Raw genomic sequence first — 16,892 nt, forward strand, 5'->3', positions numbered from 1 at the left:
GGCGTAATCAAAGGATACTGGGCTTCTGGGCTGGCCGCCGCATGCGCTTCCCGATTTACCCTGATGACCAGTGGAAAACTTTCGTGGGACCAGACCGGTCACCCCAAAGATGGGATTATCATTTTTTTTAATTACTAAAAAGACTTTGCTTCTCGACATTGACTATTGATATTGTTAGTGTCATGTGAGTTTTAATGTTTCTAAATCATGTTAAGCGTGTAGTTTAATTTGAGTTTGATAAATGGTTAATTGTACGGGTTGACTTGCTTGACTCAAGTTAAGACGATGGACTCATTAGATTGACCTCTAAGATTGTTTTTACAAAATAATAATAATAATAATTATTATTATTATTATTGAAATAGAAAAAGGAGTCAAATGTTATTTGTGAATTGTGATGAGCGCATGAACACATGAACAAGATATTAAAATATGATAAAATTTATTTAAATGTAGATAATATAATAAGGAAAGTTCAATGGCATAAGCGATACTATATAACTAACCCTACTTAATAAAATAAAAACTTAAGTGGTTGGTTTACATCACGCGAATATTTAACCCATGGCATATTTCTGAGTCCATGACCTGACAGTGGTCTCATACTTGACTCAATCAGTCTTGTAAATTTGAGCGATCTCAAGAACCAAAGGATCATCAGGGTTGGGATTAGTGAGGAGTGAGCACAACGACAACAACACCTAAAATTTGAATTCAGATTGCCAGTTAGATTCTCTTTGGTAGCATCAAGGAAATATAGTCCAATCATCATCTATGAATTTTTGAGGACACTATTAAAAACTGAAAGTATTTTACCAACAAGTTGCATGTCTCTAATGTTTACCAATAAGTTTAGACAACTTAAACTCCCAGTAGAACTAAAGTGAAACTCAAATGAAAGCCTATAGTCAGAAGAGGAGGTCATTTCTCTAATGTTTCTACAACTTTAGAATGATTCTATAATGACCTCTTTCTGGTACCTAGTGATTAAACTTGACAAAAAAAAAAAAGAAGAGCTAAAATCATTGATCCTCAGCCTACAAATCTGAGTACTTGAATGTCATATAGGTATTACTTGACATGCATAAATAACATTTAGTTTGACATACCAATATGCATGTTTAGTAGTAATAATGGACAAGGAAATGACTAATTTAAACTATCTGAAGATAAATAGACAAAAAAGAGAGAGAGAGAGACTACCTTAGATATTGTCAAAGCAAGACTCCAATCCTTCTTCAGAATGTTAAGGCAGATGCTGCCGTTGTCGCTGTTGATATTTGGGTGATAGACTTTTGTTAGAAAAGTCATTTGCAAGATCAATGTATTATTTAGATATCATGAAAAGGAACCATGAATCCAGTTGAGATGAAATTCTTTAATACTGTGTTGACTTGAAAGGAAGGATATAGGATAAAAGAAAAGTAATTAAATTGAAAAAGTAACAAATTATATTTTTCTTCATCACTAACTAACTTCAGCCCATCTTATTCATTTGATTGAAACTGAAATAAAAGAAAATGTCCCATGCTGTGTATTGACTAGAAACTAGAAACATTTTCCATGGATGGAATTAAATTCCTTCCTAGTCATGTCTTCTTTGCTTGGAAAAATTGGTAAAGTCATTTCTGTTCCTTTATTTTTTCCTTTTGCTTTTGTTCATCTAAACACACCCAATAGTCTTCGTGAAAAAAGATATACACCTATGTCCTTGGTATGATATATACATTTAAATGAAATAATTTCAATGTAAGCACAAAGTTTAAGAAATATGATGCCAACCCTACTACAAGCTGTATTATAAGACTGGACTAGTTGAAAATGGGGGAAAACAAACAAAATGATCCATTACACCTTATTAAAGTGTTCAAGATGAAAGAAGCATCTGCTACAGACATTCATGAAGAGTCGTAATATCAAATCAACCACCAAAATACTCGTCTTAATAGATTTTTTGTGGGCAAAATGGATATTTCAGAAACTCCAAATAAAGTAGAATGAATATCTAATTGAGTGAAAAGCAAGCTCAAGCAGGATTCAGGTTAGCACATGTAGAAGAATATGCAAGCCATATGCACAAGTTCCTCAAAAGAGACTTTGCATATCATGTAATTTTCACTCTACATATCTACAGTTTGATCATGCCATTAATGACATTGGTATTGTGATTACTGTTGGAGTTTGTTACGATCATATACAATAGCTATGACCTCTTTAGTCCTATATCAATGAAGTTAATGGATCAGATTATTTATAGGGGTATCTTGTACCCATAAAGTTTGATTTCAATTAAAGTTTTACTTGCATTTCACATACAACTCACATATAGCCCAAGTGAGAGATTGTTGGATATAATTATCTCTCTATTAGGTAGGTTTATTAGTAAGTTGCACATGTGAACATGATTCAAACCCTTTAAAGTGATCTAACTTATGTTTAGTGGGTTTCAGGTAATTGAATGTGGGTTGAATGTATAGAACCTTTTAGTTCAATCTGTTATCATTTATGGGCTGATAACAGATTGATTGCTTATATAAGGGGAGGTCCCCAAGGGTTTAGGAAAGAATCTTGACCTAGTTTTTTGTTCCCCATTGACAAGAAATTTTTCAACACTGTCATCCCCTAAGCCCCTTGGAAGATCCTCCTCGTTTGCTTCTATTTCTTCTTCATCTTCTTCAATAGGGATCAAGCCAACGACGCTAAAGACAAGGACACGACTCTTCAATCAGGTTCTTTGTCTATTATATTTTCTTATGGTATGTCATGTTCTCGATGAAATGAAGATTTATACTCATATATTCTTGTATTTCCTATATACAAATTCCTATATGGTTCTTAGAATCCATGTGGCTTAGGTTTTACAAGAAATTATCATGGGAAACTTTAGTCACCCTCACACAGACCCTCATTCTATGGTATTCATTACCCTGCTTTAACAAGACAATCACTTTCATGCCCAAAGCTTCAACCTAGGCCCATCTTTTTGCTAGTGCTTGGCTGACAAAACCTTGTATAGGAATGTAGCAAGAGCCCTAAATTCTATTAGGTGATGTTCTACTTTCCTGCTATTGAACAAGGTGTATCCAATTCTCACTTTTGAGGGGATTGATATTTATCAGTAGACTAACTCTTATATCATATAAAAGAAATCATATTTTTTAACAACTAATTCTTATAAGAATCAGAATAACTCTAAAGTCATCATCTAAGTATCAAAAAAATATGTAAAATTATCATCTAAGTATCAAACTAATCCTAAAATTATGATTAAAAATATTAAAAATACTAGAGAAAGAATAACTCTAAAATTATAATCTAAAGATCAAAATAATTCAAAAATTACCATCTAACCATAAAAAACCCTAAAGGCATCGTCTAAGTATCAAAATATCCTTAAAATTAATATCTAAATCTCAAAATAATCCTAAAATTATGATTAAAAATATTGAAAATACTAGAGGAAGAGTAACCCTAAAATCATCATCTAAATATCAAAATATCCCTAAAATTATCCATCACAATAATCCTTAAATGATCATCTAACTATCAAAATATATCTAAAATTATTGCCTAGCTATCAAAATAAGTAATTAAAAATATTGAAATAATACATAAAAAAACTTCTACCGTGCAAGAAAAGATTTGGAGGAGGGTCGGAGTAAGAAGCCCGGAGTCGCCGGAGCATGGAGAAGGCGAAGAACGATGGTGTCGGGAGCAAGAGAGGAAGATTTGTCGGAGTCGTCGAAGCAGAGAACAAGGAGAAGAAGAAGAAAGACGGAGTCAGGAGCGGGAGAGGAAAATTTGTCAGAGTTGCGGAGTTGCCGGAGCATAATGTAGAGCAAGAGAAGGGGAGGAGATCAGGAAAGGTTAGCGACGACTTACACTGTTCGTCGCCAACCTAACAATTAATGACTATTTAAGTTGATTTCATCTCTAATCGTTAGATTTAGCGGCGTATTAACAATAATTCACGCTAATCTGCACTTAAAATGGCCCCATGACGTAGGTTTAGGATTTTAATTCATGAACTTTGGTGACAAATTACGCTAATTCGTCGCCTAGATAAAGATTAGTGACGTTATCAGTATATATCGTCGTCAATCATTACGTTTCGCGACATAATTTTTCTAATTTTTCGCTAACAGTTTGATTTTTTTTTGAGAAAGTAGATATATATTTTTATTTGCAACAACTAGTATTTTCATCGCAAAAGTGATATTTAGCTACGGATTTTAAATTCGTCACTAATAATTCATTGCTATTTTACTGCTTTCCTATCATGCATCTTAGTGTTATTTTTTTTTTCAAAATATCATAATTTTGGTATTTATTTTTTCACAACATCACCACTTTGGTTTTTTTTTCCAAAATATCATCATTTTGGTGTTGATTTCATCAAAATACCATCACCTTGATGCTAATTTCGACAAAGCATCAAAGAATCACCACCTTAATGATCTAAGGATAAAATATCAAGAAATTCGATCTAATAGATTTTTTTTACTCTCCTAATTCTCACCAAACTTAAATTCTTTTAATTCATGACCTCTATTAGTTTAGAAAAATTGTTTAAAAAATCATATTTTATTTTTTGACACAATATCATATTTGGGCTTAAACACCTCTTATTACTCTAAGACAACACCAATAGCTTCCTTACACTCTTATATTCTTGTCTATGTTGAAATTTTAAATTTTTAGAGGCATCTAAGTAATCAATGAATTTTGACCAAAACTCATTGATGGATTTATTCCCTTGAGTCTCACTATGCTCAAAAACTCTTAATTCAAGACATGTCTTTATTTTGGCATATTTTGACTTAAACACATTAGATTTACTCTAAGACAACACCAATAGTTTCCTTGCATTCTATAGATCCTATTCATACTAAAAGTTTAAAAGCATTTAAACTATCAATAAGTTTTGATTCAAAATTTCGGAAGCATTGAAACCATTAATGAGTTTTGGTCTACTAAAACTCATTAATGGTCCTAGATAAGTTAGTTTCATTTCAAACTTGATCTAATGTTTTTTTCACTATTCTAAGTCTCACCATGCTAAAAAAAAACTCTTGATTCATGATTTTTTTTATTTAGAAAAATTATTTAAAAAATTCAATCTTCTTTAATTTTAGTACAATGTCATATCTTGACCTAGACACTTTTGATTTATTCTAAAATAGCACCAATAGCTTCCTTATACTCTCTTGTTAAAATTTCAAGATTTTATAGATATTTAAGTCATCAATATTTTTCCCAAAACTCATTGCAAAGGTCAAAAATAAAAAAGATGGAATTTTTAAAATAATTTCTCTAAATCGATGAGGGTCATGAGTTAAGAGTTTTGGACCATGGTGATACTCAAGGGAATGGAAGGAATCTAATGGATCAAATTTGGACTGAGTCTAACTTATTTGTTCATCAATGAGTTTTAGTTAAAAATTCATTAATTGCTTAAATGCTTCTAAAATCCTAATATTGATATAAGATCAAGAGAGAGTAAGAAAGTTTTTGGTGTTGTTTTAAAGTAAATCAAAGGTGTATACATTCAAATATGGCATTGTAGCAAAAGAAATGAAGGTTGAATCTTTTAAATAATTTCTCTAAACTAATAGTGGTCATGAATCAATTTATTTTAGCATAATAAAACTCAGGAAAGTGAAAAGAATCTATTAGATAACTTTTGGATTGAAATTGAATTATCTAGATCTATTAATGAGTTTTGTTCAAAAACTCATTAATGGTTTAGATGCTTTTAAAATTTTAAAACTCTAGCATGGATACAGATCAGGAGAATGCAAGGAAACTATTAGTATTATCAGTATTGTCCTAGAGTAAATCAGAAATGTCTAAGTTCAGATATTATATTGTACTAAAAGTTACGAATGTTGAATTTTTAAAATAATTTTTCTAAACTGATAGGAGTGAAGCAAGAGTTTTTAAGCATAGTGAGAAGGGAAGAGTGAAAGAAAACTATCGGATAAAGTTTAGATTGGAACTGACTTATCTAATTCCATCAAATGGTTAGATGCTTCTAAAAATTTGAAATTTTAGTGTGAACAAGATTAAGAAAGTATAAGAAAGCTATTGAAGTTGTCCTACAGTAAATCAGAGATATTTAAGTCTAAATATAATACTATGCCAAAATTAAAATAATAAAATTTTTAAACAATTTCTTGTAAACTGATAAGGGTTGTGAATCAAGAATTTTTTTAGCATAGTGAGATAGGAGAGCAAAAGAAACCTATTGGACCAAATCTCTTGATATTTCATCTTTGGATCACCAAAACAGTAATCTTTAACAAAAATAACACCAAGGTGAAGATGCTTTAATGAAATCAATGTTGGGAGATTGTTAGTGTAATCATACTCGGGTCAAGATTCACAAGTTTGACTAAGCTCGAGTGGATTCAAGCTTGAGTTTTGATGTTTGGACAATATCTAAAAAGAGGTCAAATAGGTTAAGTTTGATCGAATATTTGATGATATGTGAGATGGGAGTCAAGTAGGTTATGAAGAACTGGATTCTTGACTGGAAAGCCCAAACTAGAGGTTAGGCAAGGTAAAGTCCTAGCTCGAGAATTTGATAAGGACAAAGTCCTAACTAGAGGTTAGGTAAGGCAAAGTCCTAACTCGGAGGTTAGGTAAAGAAAAGTTCAAGTGGATCAAGAAGAATCGTACATTGGAAAAAGAAAGTCTAAGTGGTTCAAGGAGGACCGCACATTGGCAAAGGAAAATCTAAGTGATTCAAGGGGGACTACATGTTGACAAAGGAAAGTCCTAACTACGGTTAGGTAAAGAAAAATTCAAGTGAGTTAAGGAGGATCACATGTTGGCAAAGGGAAGTCCTAACTATGGTTAGATAAAAGAAAAATTCAAGTGCATCAAGAAGGACCGTACTTGGTGATCGGAAGTCCAACGGAAAGTTGGCACGAGATGTGATGTCCAAGTTGGTCAAAATTGACCAAACACTTGGTGAAGAAATCCTAACAGATCACGATTAACCAGTTGTTGGGTAAGGGAATCCTAAACTTGATCATGCAAGTTAGGGTTGGACAATCAATTGACCCTAAGCTAATTGATTGGAGCAATTGATTAAGCTCTTCCCAATCGGTCAGCTGGGAGCTGGTTGCCATGAGAGAAGAGAAGGCCTAAACGATTGGAATAATCAATTAAGCTTTCACCAATCGATTGGCTAATCGTTTGGGAGTCTAAATTGCAAGCACAGAGAGGTACTGAATCGATTCATCTCTCTCCAATCAATTGGGTTGATTGATTGGGGAGTTGTTTTGTTGCAAGGAGTTTAATCAATTAGGTAAACAATTGAAAGGAATTTATGAGCAAATAGTGGGCTTCTAAATCGATCAGGTGATCGATTGAGGCTATCTTAATCAATTAGGTAATCGATTGGGAGAAGAAGAAAAGATTCATTACGAGGTTTGGGCAGTTGGGTTTGCTCGAATTTAACGTGACAATCAATTGGAAGTAAGGTTAATTGATTGGGAGCCATAACCCGTGTGATATAAAGGCTTTCGTGAAGATTCAAATGCATTTCTTCTTCTCTACTCTTCACCGCCAGTTCTTGGACGATTGAGGACGAAGTGTTGCTACACTTCTGAGTCTACAAGAGGTGTTTTAAAGGAAGAAGAAAGCAAGCAAAGTTCTCATTGTATTTGTGTACTCATTTCCTTGTTCTTGTTGTATTTTTCTTGTTGTGAGCTTGTACGAGATTTCTGCTTGTGCAGTAAACACCAATGATTGAACTTAGGTTTTGATGAATGACAAATGATTTAAAGTTAGATATTATGTCTGTCTAACTTCTTTACCGAGTGTGCAGGAATTGACGAGTCTAGAGGACCTGACACCAGGCTGAAATCTAGATGTGCAAGTTAGCTACGTCTATAGGACTTGACAGCTGGCTGAAGTCCAGTCGGGATGTTCAATTTTAGACGATTGTCTGATGTCCGAATGTGTGATTCTGGCAGGAAGACTTGGTGGGTCAAGAGGTAAGTCAAGAGACTATAAATGGTAAGTGAGGTAAGTCAACTGGAGGAGAGTGATCTAGTGAGGACGAGTCCCAGTGGGACTGTAGGCACTAGTCCATCTTAGATCCATTTTAGAAGTTTAAGCTGAATCCACGACTAGATCCTGGTCTTGGTAAGATGAGAACTAATTTATAAAACTCTGTATTGTAGATACATACACATATCTTCAAATTCTGCACGTGTGGCCATTGACAAAGCCTGATTCTGAGTCTAGAGTCAAAAGATATGAGATCCGAAAGATTGCTATGTTGAACTAGTGATTGGAGGCACCTCAAGTGGATGGAGTGAATCAAACCGGACCAGACCGAACTAAACTGGACCAAACCGAACTGAACCAAATCAGACTGAATTGAAGCAATGGATAAGATCTGAATTATTTAATTAGTTTTCTCTATAAAATTATCTATAAGATCCAAAGATGAAAAGTTTATCTCGAATTCAATGGATCTGATAAGAACAGGTTCATCTATAAAAGGAGGTTAGATATCCAAGAAAAAGACATCAATCTTCTATACTAATTCTTAACTGTCCGGTTGCTCTGACTGTTAGAGTGTATACTAAAAGCCTAACTTTTTGTAAACATTTATTTTTGAATAAAAGAATCACATTGTTCAAATGTCTATGTTTATTTGTTCATTTAATTTATATTGTAGATAACATAGTGTGTGGTGTCACACACAGAAGATAATGTTATCAGTTCATTATAAATTATAAACAGTTGCTCACGACCAAAATGGACAGGAACAAACCATTGGAAGGTCGTAGTATTAGTTTATCTTAACTATATAATTACACTAGTACACTTAGAGTGTATTGAGTAGATCCACTTGAGGCAGCTTCTTTTTGTACTGACTATATAAAAGAACAAAGCCTCTGTTATTATGGAAGTGTAAACTCTTAATCCTAATATAATAACAAATACATATATTTAATATTTATTTCTTTAATTTATCAAAGGGTGAGATTTAGCTCGTTAAATCAAAAGGTCCGATAAGTTGGGAGATGATATTACTTATAGTGTGTGTTGTTGATTATAGAAGGAAATTGTGTCCTAGTGAGTTAGGGTGATGATGCCCCCAAGAGGAGCTCATAAAGTTTGTTATGTAAACCCTGCAGGTGGATTTAGTCCGGCATGACAATAAAGATGAGTGGTACTATTCTTGAAACTAGATACTAATTAAATGAGTTATCAGTAACTCATTTAATTAGTGGACATTCAATATCTTAAACACAGGGAGTCTAATGCACTCATAATAAGAAGGAACCCAAAATGTAATTTGGGATTGGTGCAGTAGTTCAATAATAGTTCTTTAGTGGAATGAATTATTATTGATGAAATTAAGTTGTGTGTTTGGGGCGAATGCGAGAAGCTTAATTTCATCGGGAGACCAAAACCAATTCCTCCTCTCGGTCCCTATCGTAGCCTCTTAATTAGAGAGTACTATACCCACCTATATACACATTCTTACCCACCTTTAGGTGGCCGGCCAAGCCAAGCTTGGGGCCAGCCAAGCCTAAGGATTGAGCCACTTAATGTGGTCGGCCAATGTTTGGAGCCCAAGCAAGAGTGGCCGGCCACAATAAATTAAAAAGGATTTTTTTTAAAAAAAAATTTCAAATGTGGAAGTCATGATTTAAAAGAGAGTTTAAAAATTTAAAACTTTCCTTTTATAGTTTTTGCAAAGGGTTAAGAGAAAGATTAAATATCTTTCCTTATTTGTAGATGAAAGGAAGTTTTAATTTTTAGCGAAAGCTTTCCTTATTTGTAAATCATCCACATGTTTAAAGAAAATTTTAAATTATAAAAATTTCCTTTTATAACCTACCATGAAGGGATTTTGAATTAGAAATTTTATTTAAAAATTTTCCGGAAGCAAATAAGGAAGTTTTATTTTCTAGCGAAAAATTTCCTTATTTGCTTGTGATGATGTGGCCGACCATAGAGAGGTTGAAAGGAAATTTTTGATAAAAATTTCCTTAATAAACCAATGGCAAGGAAATAAGGAAATTTTATTTCTTCAAAAATTTCCTTATTTGTCATGACCAAGGATATAAAAGAGAGGGTAGGGGTGCCTACATGAGACACAATCTCTATTCTATTCCTCCCTCTCTTCCTTGGTGTGGCCAGCCATCATCCCTCTCTCTCTTTTCTCTTCTCTCCATCTTGTGGCCGAACCTCATCTCTTCCTTGGAGTTCTTTGTGGTGGACGGATCTTGCTTGGAGAAGAAGGAGAGAAAGGAGGTGATATTTCTAGCATCCCTTGGAGCTTGGTGGTGGTCGAACCTCTTCATCCTTGGAGGAGCTATTGGTGGCCGAAACTTGAAGGAAGGAGAAGGTGCTTTGTGGTTCTTATCTCGGTAGATCGTCGCCCACACGACGTCCGGGATTAGAAGAGGAATACGGTAGAAGATTAAGAGGTCGTTAAAGTTTACAAAGAAAGGTATAACTAGTAATTAATTTTCCGCATCATACTAGTTTTTCCTTTGTCTGAATTCTAAACACAAGAGGCTAGTAATTCTAGGGATTGATTTATGTTTCGATTTGTGTCCTTTTGTTTTCTTTTCGATTTTGTGATTGATTATTCTTTTTGGTTAAACTCTATGTTACTGTAGGAAGATTAAATATTAATTTTCTTTAAAAGACTTTATATAGTCGGTGGTGGTTGCTCCCATATCCAAGAAGACCTAGTGCCTCGCCATGCAGTACTAAAAGTCAATTTTAGAAATTAATATTTAATCAACTTTGTAATAGGGGTAGACTTGGATCAAAAGTGTAAAGTTCCGCAGGCGATCCAAGTCTAAACCTATAAGAACATATAAGTTAAATTTGGAATCAATAATATTAAGTTCGTTTGCGATTCCAATTTTAATTTAAAAGAACACATGGTAGCTATGAAAGGTTCAGATCTTGTACAAATTTTTTGTACAGTAGAACCAATATGTTTTTCGAGTAGCAACCAACACCAACATTGTCCTACTGCTGTGCTGCGACGTTGCTATACTCGACTACTATAGACGGACCAACGCCAAGGCACTGAGTGCATTCAGATCTCCGTATAAGTATTGGGTAACATTTTGTTTACAGTTAATTATTGTATAAAGAAAAGTGCAGGTGTTGTTACACTTTTTTCTTCGATTTGTGTATTCAATTATGACTTGATAGTGAATTATCTGTCGATAGGTTCAAAGGGTATGGATCTTGGAGTAGGAGTCACTTAAGGCTCCAAAACAAGTAAAAATCGACTATGTTATATTCTTTTTACTTAGTTTATTTTTCCATTGCGCACTCGTTTTAAAAAAACAGAAAAGAAAGTTTTAAAATACACGTGATCCCCCCCTCCTCCACTCACGTGCAATCAATCCTATAGTTTCGTCACCTCTGAACTCTGAATTGTTTTTGAGAATGAGTGATTTTCATAGTGAAGTGTGTGCACTGTATGGATCCTTGGATTAGTCACCCTAAAGAGGTGGATTCTAAGTAAATTCAAATATTAGCATTGCTTCGAGTTATTCCACTGTAACAAATTAATAAAACGAAATGATTGGAGTTAATCATCCCTCAGCTCCTAGAATGTACAATCAACATTAAAGTGGTGATGCTTTGGTGAAAATAATACTAAGGTGGTGATATTTGATCCAAGATGATGATATTTTGAAAAAATCAATATCAAGGTAATGATGCTTTGAAGAAATCAACACCAACATGGTCATGCTTTAAAGAAATCAATAACAACTAACGTGATGATGTGTTGACGAAATCAACACCAAGATTATGATATTTTGATAAAATCAGTACTATGATATTTTAATAAAATAATTAACAAGGTGATGATGCTTTAATTTCAAAACAGCAATAAGATGGTGATGCTTTTCACCAAAATAGTATCAAACTGCTTTTTATTTTTTTATTTTAGTTTCATTTTTTGTAATTAAATATTTAAAAAAATAATAAATTTAATTTTTTATTTTTATTAATGTTCTTTTAATTTTATATTTTTTTATTAACCTTATTATATATATATATTTTTAAAAAATATGAATACATTTAAGAGATCATATTTTTGGTTTGGTTCAATATATATATATATATATTTGATATGTTGGGCGACGCTTTATGTGCGACCGTGAGTGATGCGTAGACGTGGCGTTGCCAGCTGATTTCCCTACAAATAAAATATTCCTTTTATTCTCTCTTCCTTTTATTCTGTTCAAAACTTCAGCGTGGGAAATTTACCAAATTAAAATCTCCCTCGCCGCTCTCTCTCTCTCCCTTGCTCCCTCCGTCTCGGTCGTCCGTCGGTCCTCTCGCTGCTGTCGGAAAAGCTTCACCGGCGTCTTCCAATGACTAATTCACAAAATATGCGAGAAAAAATATAAAACATATAAAGACATTATTTACCTCTTCCAAAATGGCTTCAAATGACATATAAACTGCTTTTTATTTTTTATTTTAGTTTCATTTTTTTGTAATTAAATATTTAAAAAATAATAAATTTAATTTTTATTTTTATTAATGTTCTTTTAATTTTATAATTTTTATTAACCTTATTTTATATATCTTTTTTTAAAAAATATGAATACATACATTTAAGAGATCATTTTTTTGGTTTGGTTCAATTTAAATAAAAAATAATTACTTTCATTTAGAGCTGAAAGGTGTATTTAGAAAGTAAGTGGTTTTTTTTTTTTTGGTAAAAATCAAAATATGATGTAACTTTTGTGAAATTTAGAAAACTGAGTGTGTCTTTGGTAAACGATTGTTTTTCATGTTTACTTGTAGTGTGTTCTTGTCCAACAATAATCTAATTTTGAGATTGTCGATAGAAGTATGTTGCTATTGCTTAACTTATATAATATGCATCCAACAACGGGGATCACCAATGGAGAAACAATACATGCCCCTCGTTCGTAAGAAAATTTTTATGATTTGACTTTGGAGATTATTTCCATGACAGAAGAAGAGGTAATTCACTATTGTAACCGTAAAGTAATTAAGAGAGAACAAAGTCTAATGGGTTGATGGGTCCTACGAGTACCTTTTAAATTTTTTTAATTACCAATAGAAAATTTAGTGGAACATCACTTCTAGAATTAATCAGTATAAATTAAACACTTAATGTCAAATAAAAAAAAGATAGAACAAACAGAGCTTATGTTTTAGATGTTTATTATGAGAGGGAGTAATATATAAACTTAATGAGTCTACTATGCGAGAAAAAATATAAAACATATAAAGACATTATTTACCTCTTCCGAAATGGCTTCAAATGGCTAATTCAAGTGAAGACAACCCTAAACAAGTCCTAACATTGCTTGAACTTCCTTCCGCGAAGAGACTTTTAAAATATAAATAGAATCATCTCTTTAGTGTCTATTGAAATAAAATAGATTGAAAATCAAAGCATTATTAACTGTAAATGAGTTGTTGAATATATATATATATATATATATATATATATATATATATATATATGTTGTATATCTTTGACATTCTTGCACCTTTCGAAGTAATGCTGCTAATGACACCCTTCATCTTGTGAGCAAGTGCACTAAAATTGACCTACTTGTGCTTTTCGAAGAAACTCGATGCTCATAGAATTCCAACTTTCTTCACTTCTAATTACTAAAAAGGCTTTGCTTCTCGACATTGAGTATTGATCTTGTAAGTCTCTCTCTCATGGGTTTTAATGTTTCGAAATCATGTTAAGCGTGTAGTTTGAGTTTGAGTTCGATAAATGGTTAAGACGATGGACTCGTTAGAAGCTTAAGAGACTCTAGAGCTTAAGAGACTCTAGAGCTTGAATGTAATAATTGATCTAGGCAACAGATTTAATTACTTAGAGGACTCATTGTAAAAATCTTCTCACACTTGCCATTGACGCTGTGTCATTATAAATATACAAATTACTCAAAAATAAAATATCAAAGAAAACTTAATTGACAATGATAGAATATGATAAAAATTATTTAAATGTAAATAATATAGTAGGGAAAGTTCAATTGCATAAGTGATGCTATATAACCAACCCTACTTAATGAAATAAAAACATAAGTGATTGGTTTACATCACGCGAATATTTAACCCATGGCATATTTCCGAGTCCATGACCTGGCAGTGGTCTCATACTTGACTCGATCAGTCTTGTAAACTTGAGCGATCTCAAGAACCAAAGGATCATCAGGGTTGGGATCAGTGAGGAGTGAGCACAACGATAACAACACCTAAAATTTGAATTCAGATTGCCAGTTAGGTTCTCTTTGGTAGCATCAAGGAAATATAGTCCAATAATCTTCTATGAATTTCTGAAGATACTACCTTAGATATTGTCAAAGCAGGACTCCATTCCTCCTTCAGAATGTCAAGGCAGATGCTGCCGTTACTGTTGATATTTGGGTGATAGACTTGTGTTAGAAATTTCATCTGCAAGATCAATGAAAATGAAGCATGAATCCAGTTGAGATGAAATTCCTTAATACTGTGTTGACTTGAAAGGAAGGATATAGGAGAAAAGAAAAGTAATTAAATTGAAAAAGTAACAAATTATATTTTTCTTCATCGCTAACTAACTTCATCACTTAACAATATTAAAAGGCCTACCTTTGGTGGCTTGAAGGGATAATCTGGTGGAAAGTGAATACTCACTAAAAATACACCGCCTGCAAATGGGCTATCAGCAGGTCCCATAATGGTGGCTTGCCAGTGGGACATGTCCTCACCAACAGGACCTAGCAATGTTAATAATGGACAAGAAAAAATGAAACAGATGTATTAATAAATCAGTTGATAGATCTATATCAAGTATAATTAAAATTGAATGGTCTGTAAACCAATAACCATCACAATTTGTTCTTAACATCCATCATTAAACAAGAATATGGTCACCACCGTTTGTGGGCAACAATCAGGACAATAATCAAGGTGTTGTGCAGATATCATTAGCTATCCGTCTAAAAGCTCTTAAATGATAGAGAGAGAAACTAAACTAAGCCTAGCAAACAAAATCAATATAATGAAACACTTGATTATATGTGGCAAGATAAAGATTGAAAATTTATTGCACAGAGATGTGAGTATGGAGTCTGGGAATAATGCGCAAAACACTTTAAAACAAAATTTGACGACTTCATTTCCCATATTCAAATTTTATTCGATAAATAATCTCAAGGTGCATATTTTGTAACCAATAAGTTAAAAGGGACATGGACCGCTATTTTAGGAGTAGAATGTAGTAAATAGAGTCATGGACATAAATATTGGAACAATACTAACTCAATAATGCATGAGTGTCAATTTTCTCTCATACGGCCATTTCTCAAAGGTTAAGAAATATATGAGGGATCAAAACCCAAGATAGGACTGTGAAAAGGATAATATTAATTAATTAATTAATTAATTAATTAATTAATAATTAATTATGCTTCGTCTTCATCAAAGTGTGCCATATATGCAATTTATCAGCAATTTAGCGTGCATGAAATCTATGGAGAACACACGTCAAGCTTCAGTTGAAACATCAGTCCTTCCGTGATTTCATGAAGCATTCTTTGATTCCCATAGGAAATAATAAATAAAAAACAGAGTCTAAACAAGCGACATGGATGCAGTTGATCCACTGCATAAAAGATCATCAGAGCAACCAGAAACAGTGTCTACCTGCACTGCATGACAGGGGCGGGTCCATCTCCAAGTCCTTTAACTCCTTCTGTATCCTCTTGGAAGCCATAATTAAGCAGCGAACCAGAACGACTCTAATCATAAATAAACAAACAAACGCACAAGTAAGTAATCAAGGCGTTTAATTTAAAGCAACGAGAATGCGATTCCTGAACAAATAAATCAAAAATTGGAACCGATCGGCAACCGGAGAACGGGAGAGAGAGAGAAATTATTACCTCGCTAGGGTCCCTTCCTTCGCCTCTCCAATCGCGAGCGTTCCTCTCCTTGGAGGAAGAGAGAGCGAGGCGGCGCTCGATGTTTATAGGTAAAAAAAACCGTTGGCAGCTTGCCTAATTCGGCAGACCGCCGACAATTGGTGGATGCGAATCAGATTATATATCCTTCCTTCCATATCTCTTTCGATTATACATATATATTCATACTTCCTAAAAATTCCAGCTTGCCTGATTCGGCAGACCGCCGACTAGGATGACAATTAGGGAATGCGATTCTATATCCTTCCTTCTATATCTCTCTCGATTATAAATATATAATCATACTTCCTAAAGATCCGGCTATCTTCTATATTATAAATATACACTGCTTCGTTCCAAAGGGAGCACTGGTTTTTAAAATCGAACCCGACCGGTTGGTTCAATACTTAAAATAAATTTTTTTATTTATTTAATAAAAAATAATTCATGGATAAATGTAATTACTTTTAAATATTTTTTCATCCATTACAAGTCGCTCCCATAGTTTGGTCACAACCACAATTTACAGCCATGCTAGAGCTCACAGCAAAGTCGTGAATCACGACTACGAATAGGGGTGCTAAAAATGAATCCGACCCGATTATCCAATCTGAGTCGATCCAATCTGAGTCGATCCGAGTCGATCCTAGAAAGTTGAGGCTCAATTCAGCTCCAACGATCTGACAGACAAAGATTTAGTGAGAGAGAGAGAGAAAATAGGTGTGATCCAAGCTGAAATCTTGCTGGACTCTTTGAGCTCCATGAACTCTTCTTCTTGGAAACTCTATATCATCGACATTTTAACAAAAAGGGCACTTTGATTTTTTTTTTAATAAAAGGCACACTTAATTCCTAAAATATTATATTTTTAACCCTAATTAAAAATTAATTTTTTATTTAAATCGAATCAAATAAAAAGTTAATAAAAACTTAATT

At 33.3% G+C, this 16,892-nt stretch overlaps 1 protein-coding gene across 1 annotated transcript; it reads right to left on the minus strand.

The window, feature by feature from the left end:
• Positions 1-13,982: 13,982 nt before the first annotated feature.
• On the minus strand, positions 13,983-16,261 carry LOC122032105 (ubiquitin-conjugating enzyme E2-17 kDa-like). The gene is made up of 5 exons (XM_042591352.1): positions 15,939-16,261; positions 15,700-15,794; positions 14,644-14,771; positions 14,362-14,466; positions 13,983-14,267 (listed from the first exon to the last, which is right to left on the minus strand). Exons 2-5 carry the CDS (start codon positions 15,767-15,769, stop codon positions 14,124-14,126), a joined length of 447 nt encoding a protein of 148 aa, XP_042447286.1. The 5' UTR covers positions 15,770-15,794; positions 15,939-16,261; the 3' UTR covers positions 13,983-14,123.
• Between the last annotated feature and the right edge of the window lie 631 nt (positions 16,262-16,892).

Source organism: Zingiber officinale, chromosome 11A, assembly GCF_018446385.1.
Source record: "Zingiber officinale cultivar Zhangliang chromosome 11A, Zo_v1.1, whole genome shotgun sequence".
NCBI classification, from domain to species: domain Eukaryota; kingdom Viridiplantae; phylum Streptophyta; class Magnoliopsida; order Zingiberales; family Zingiberaceae; genus Zingiber; species Zingiber officinale.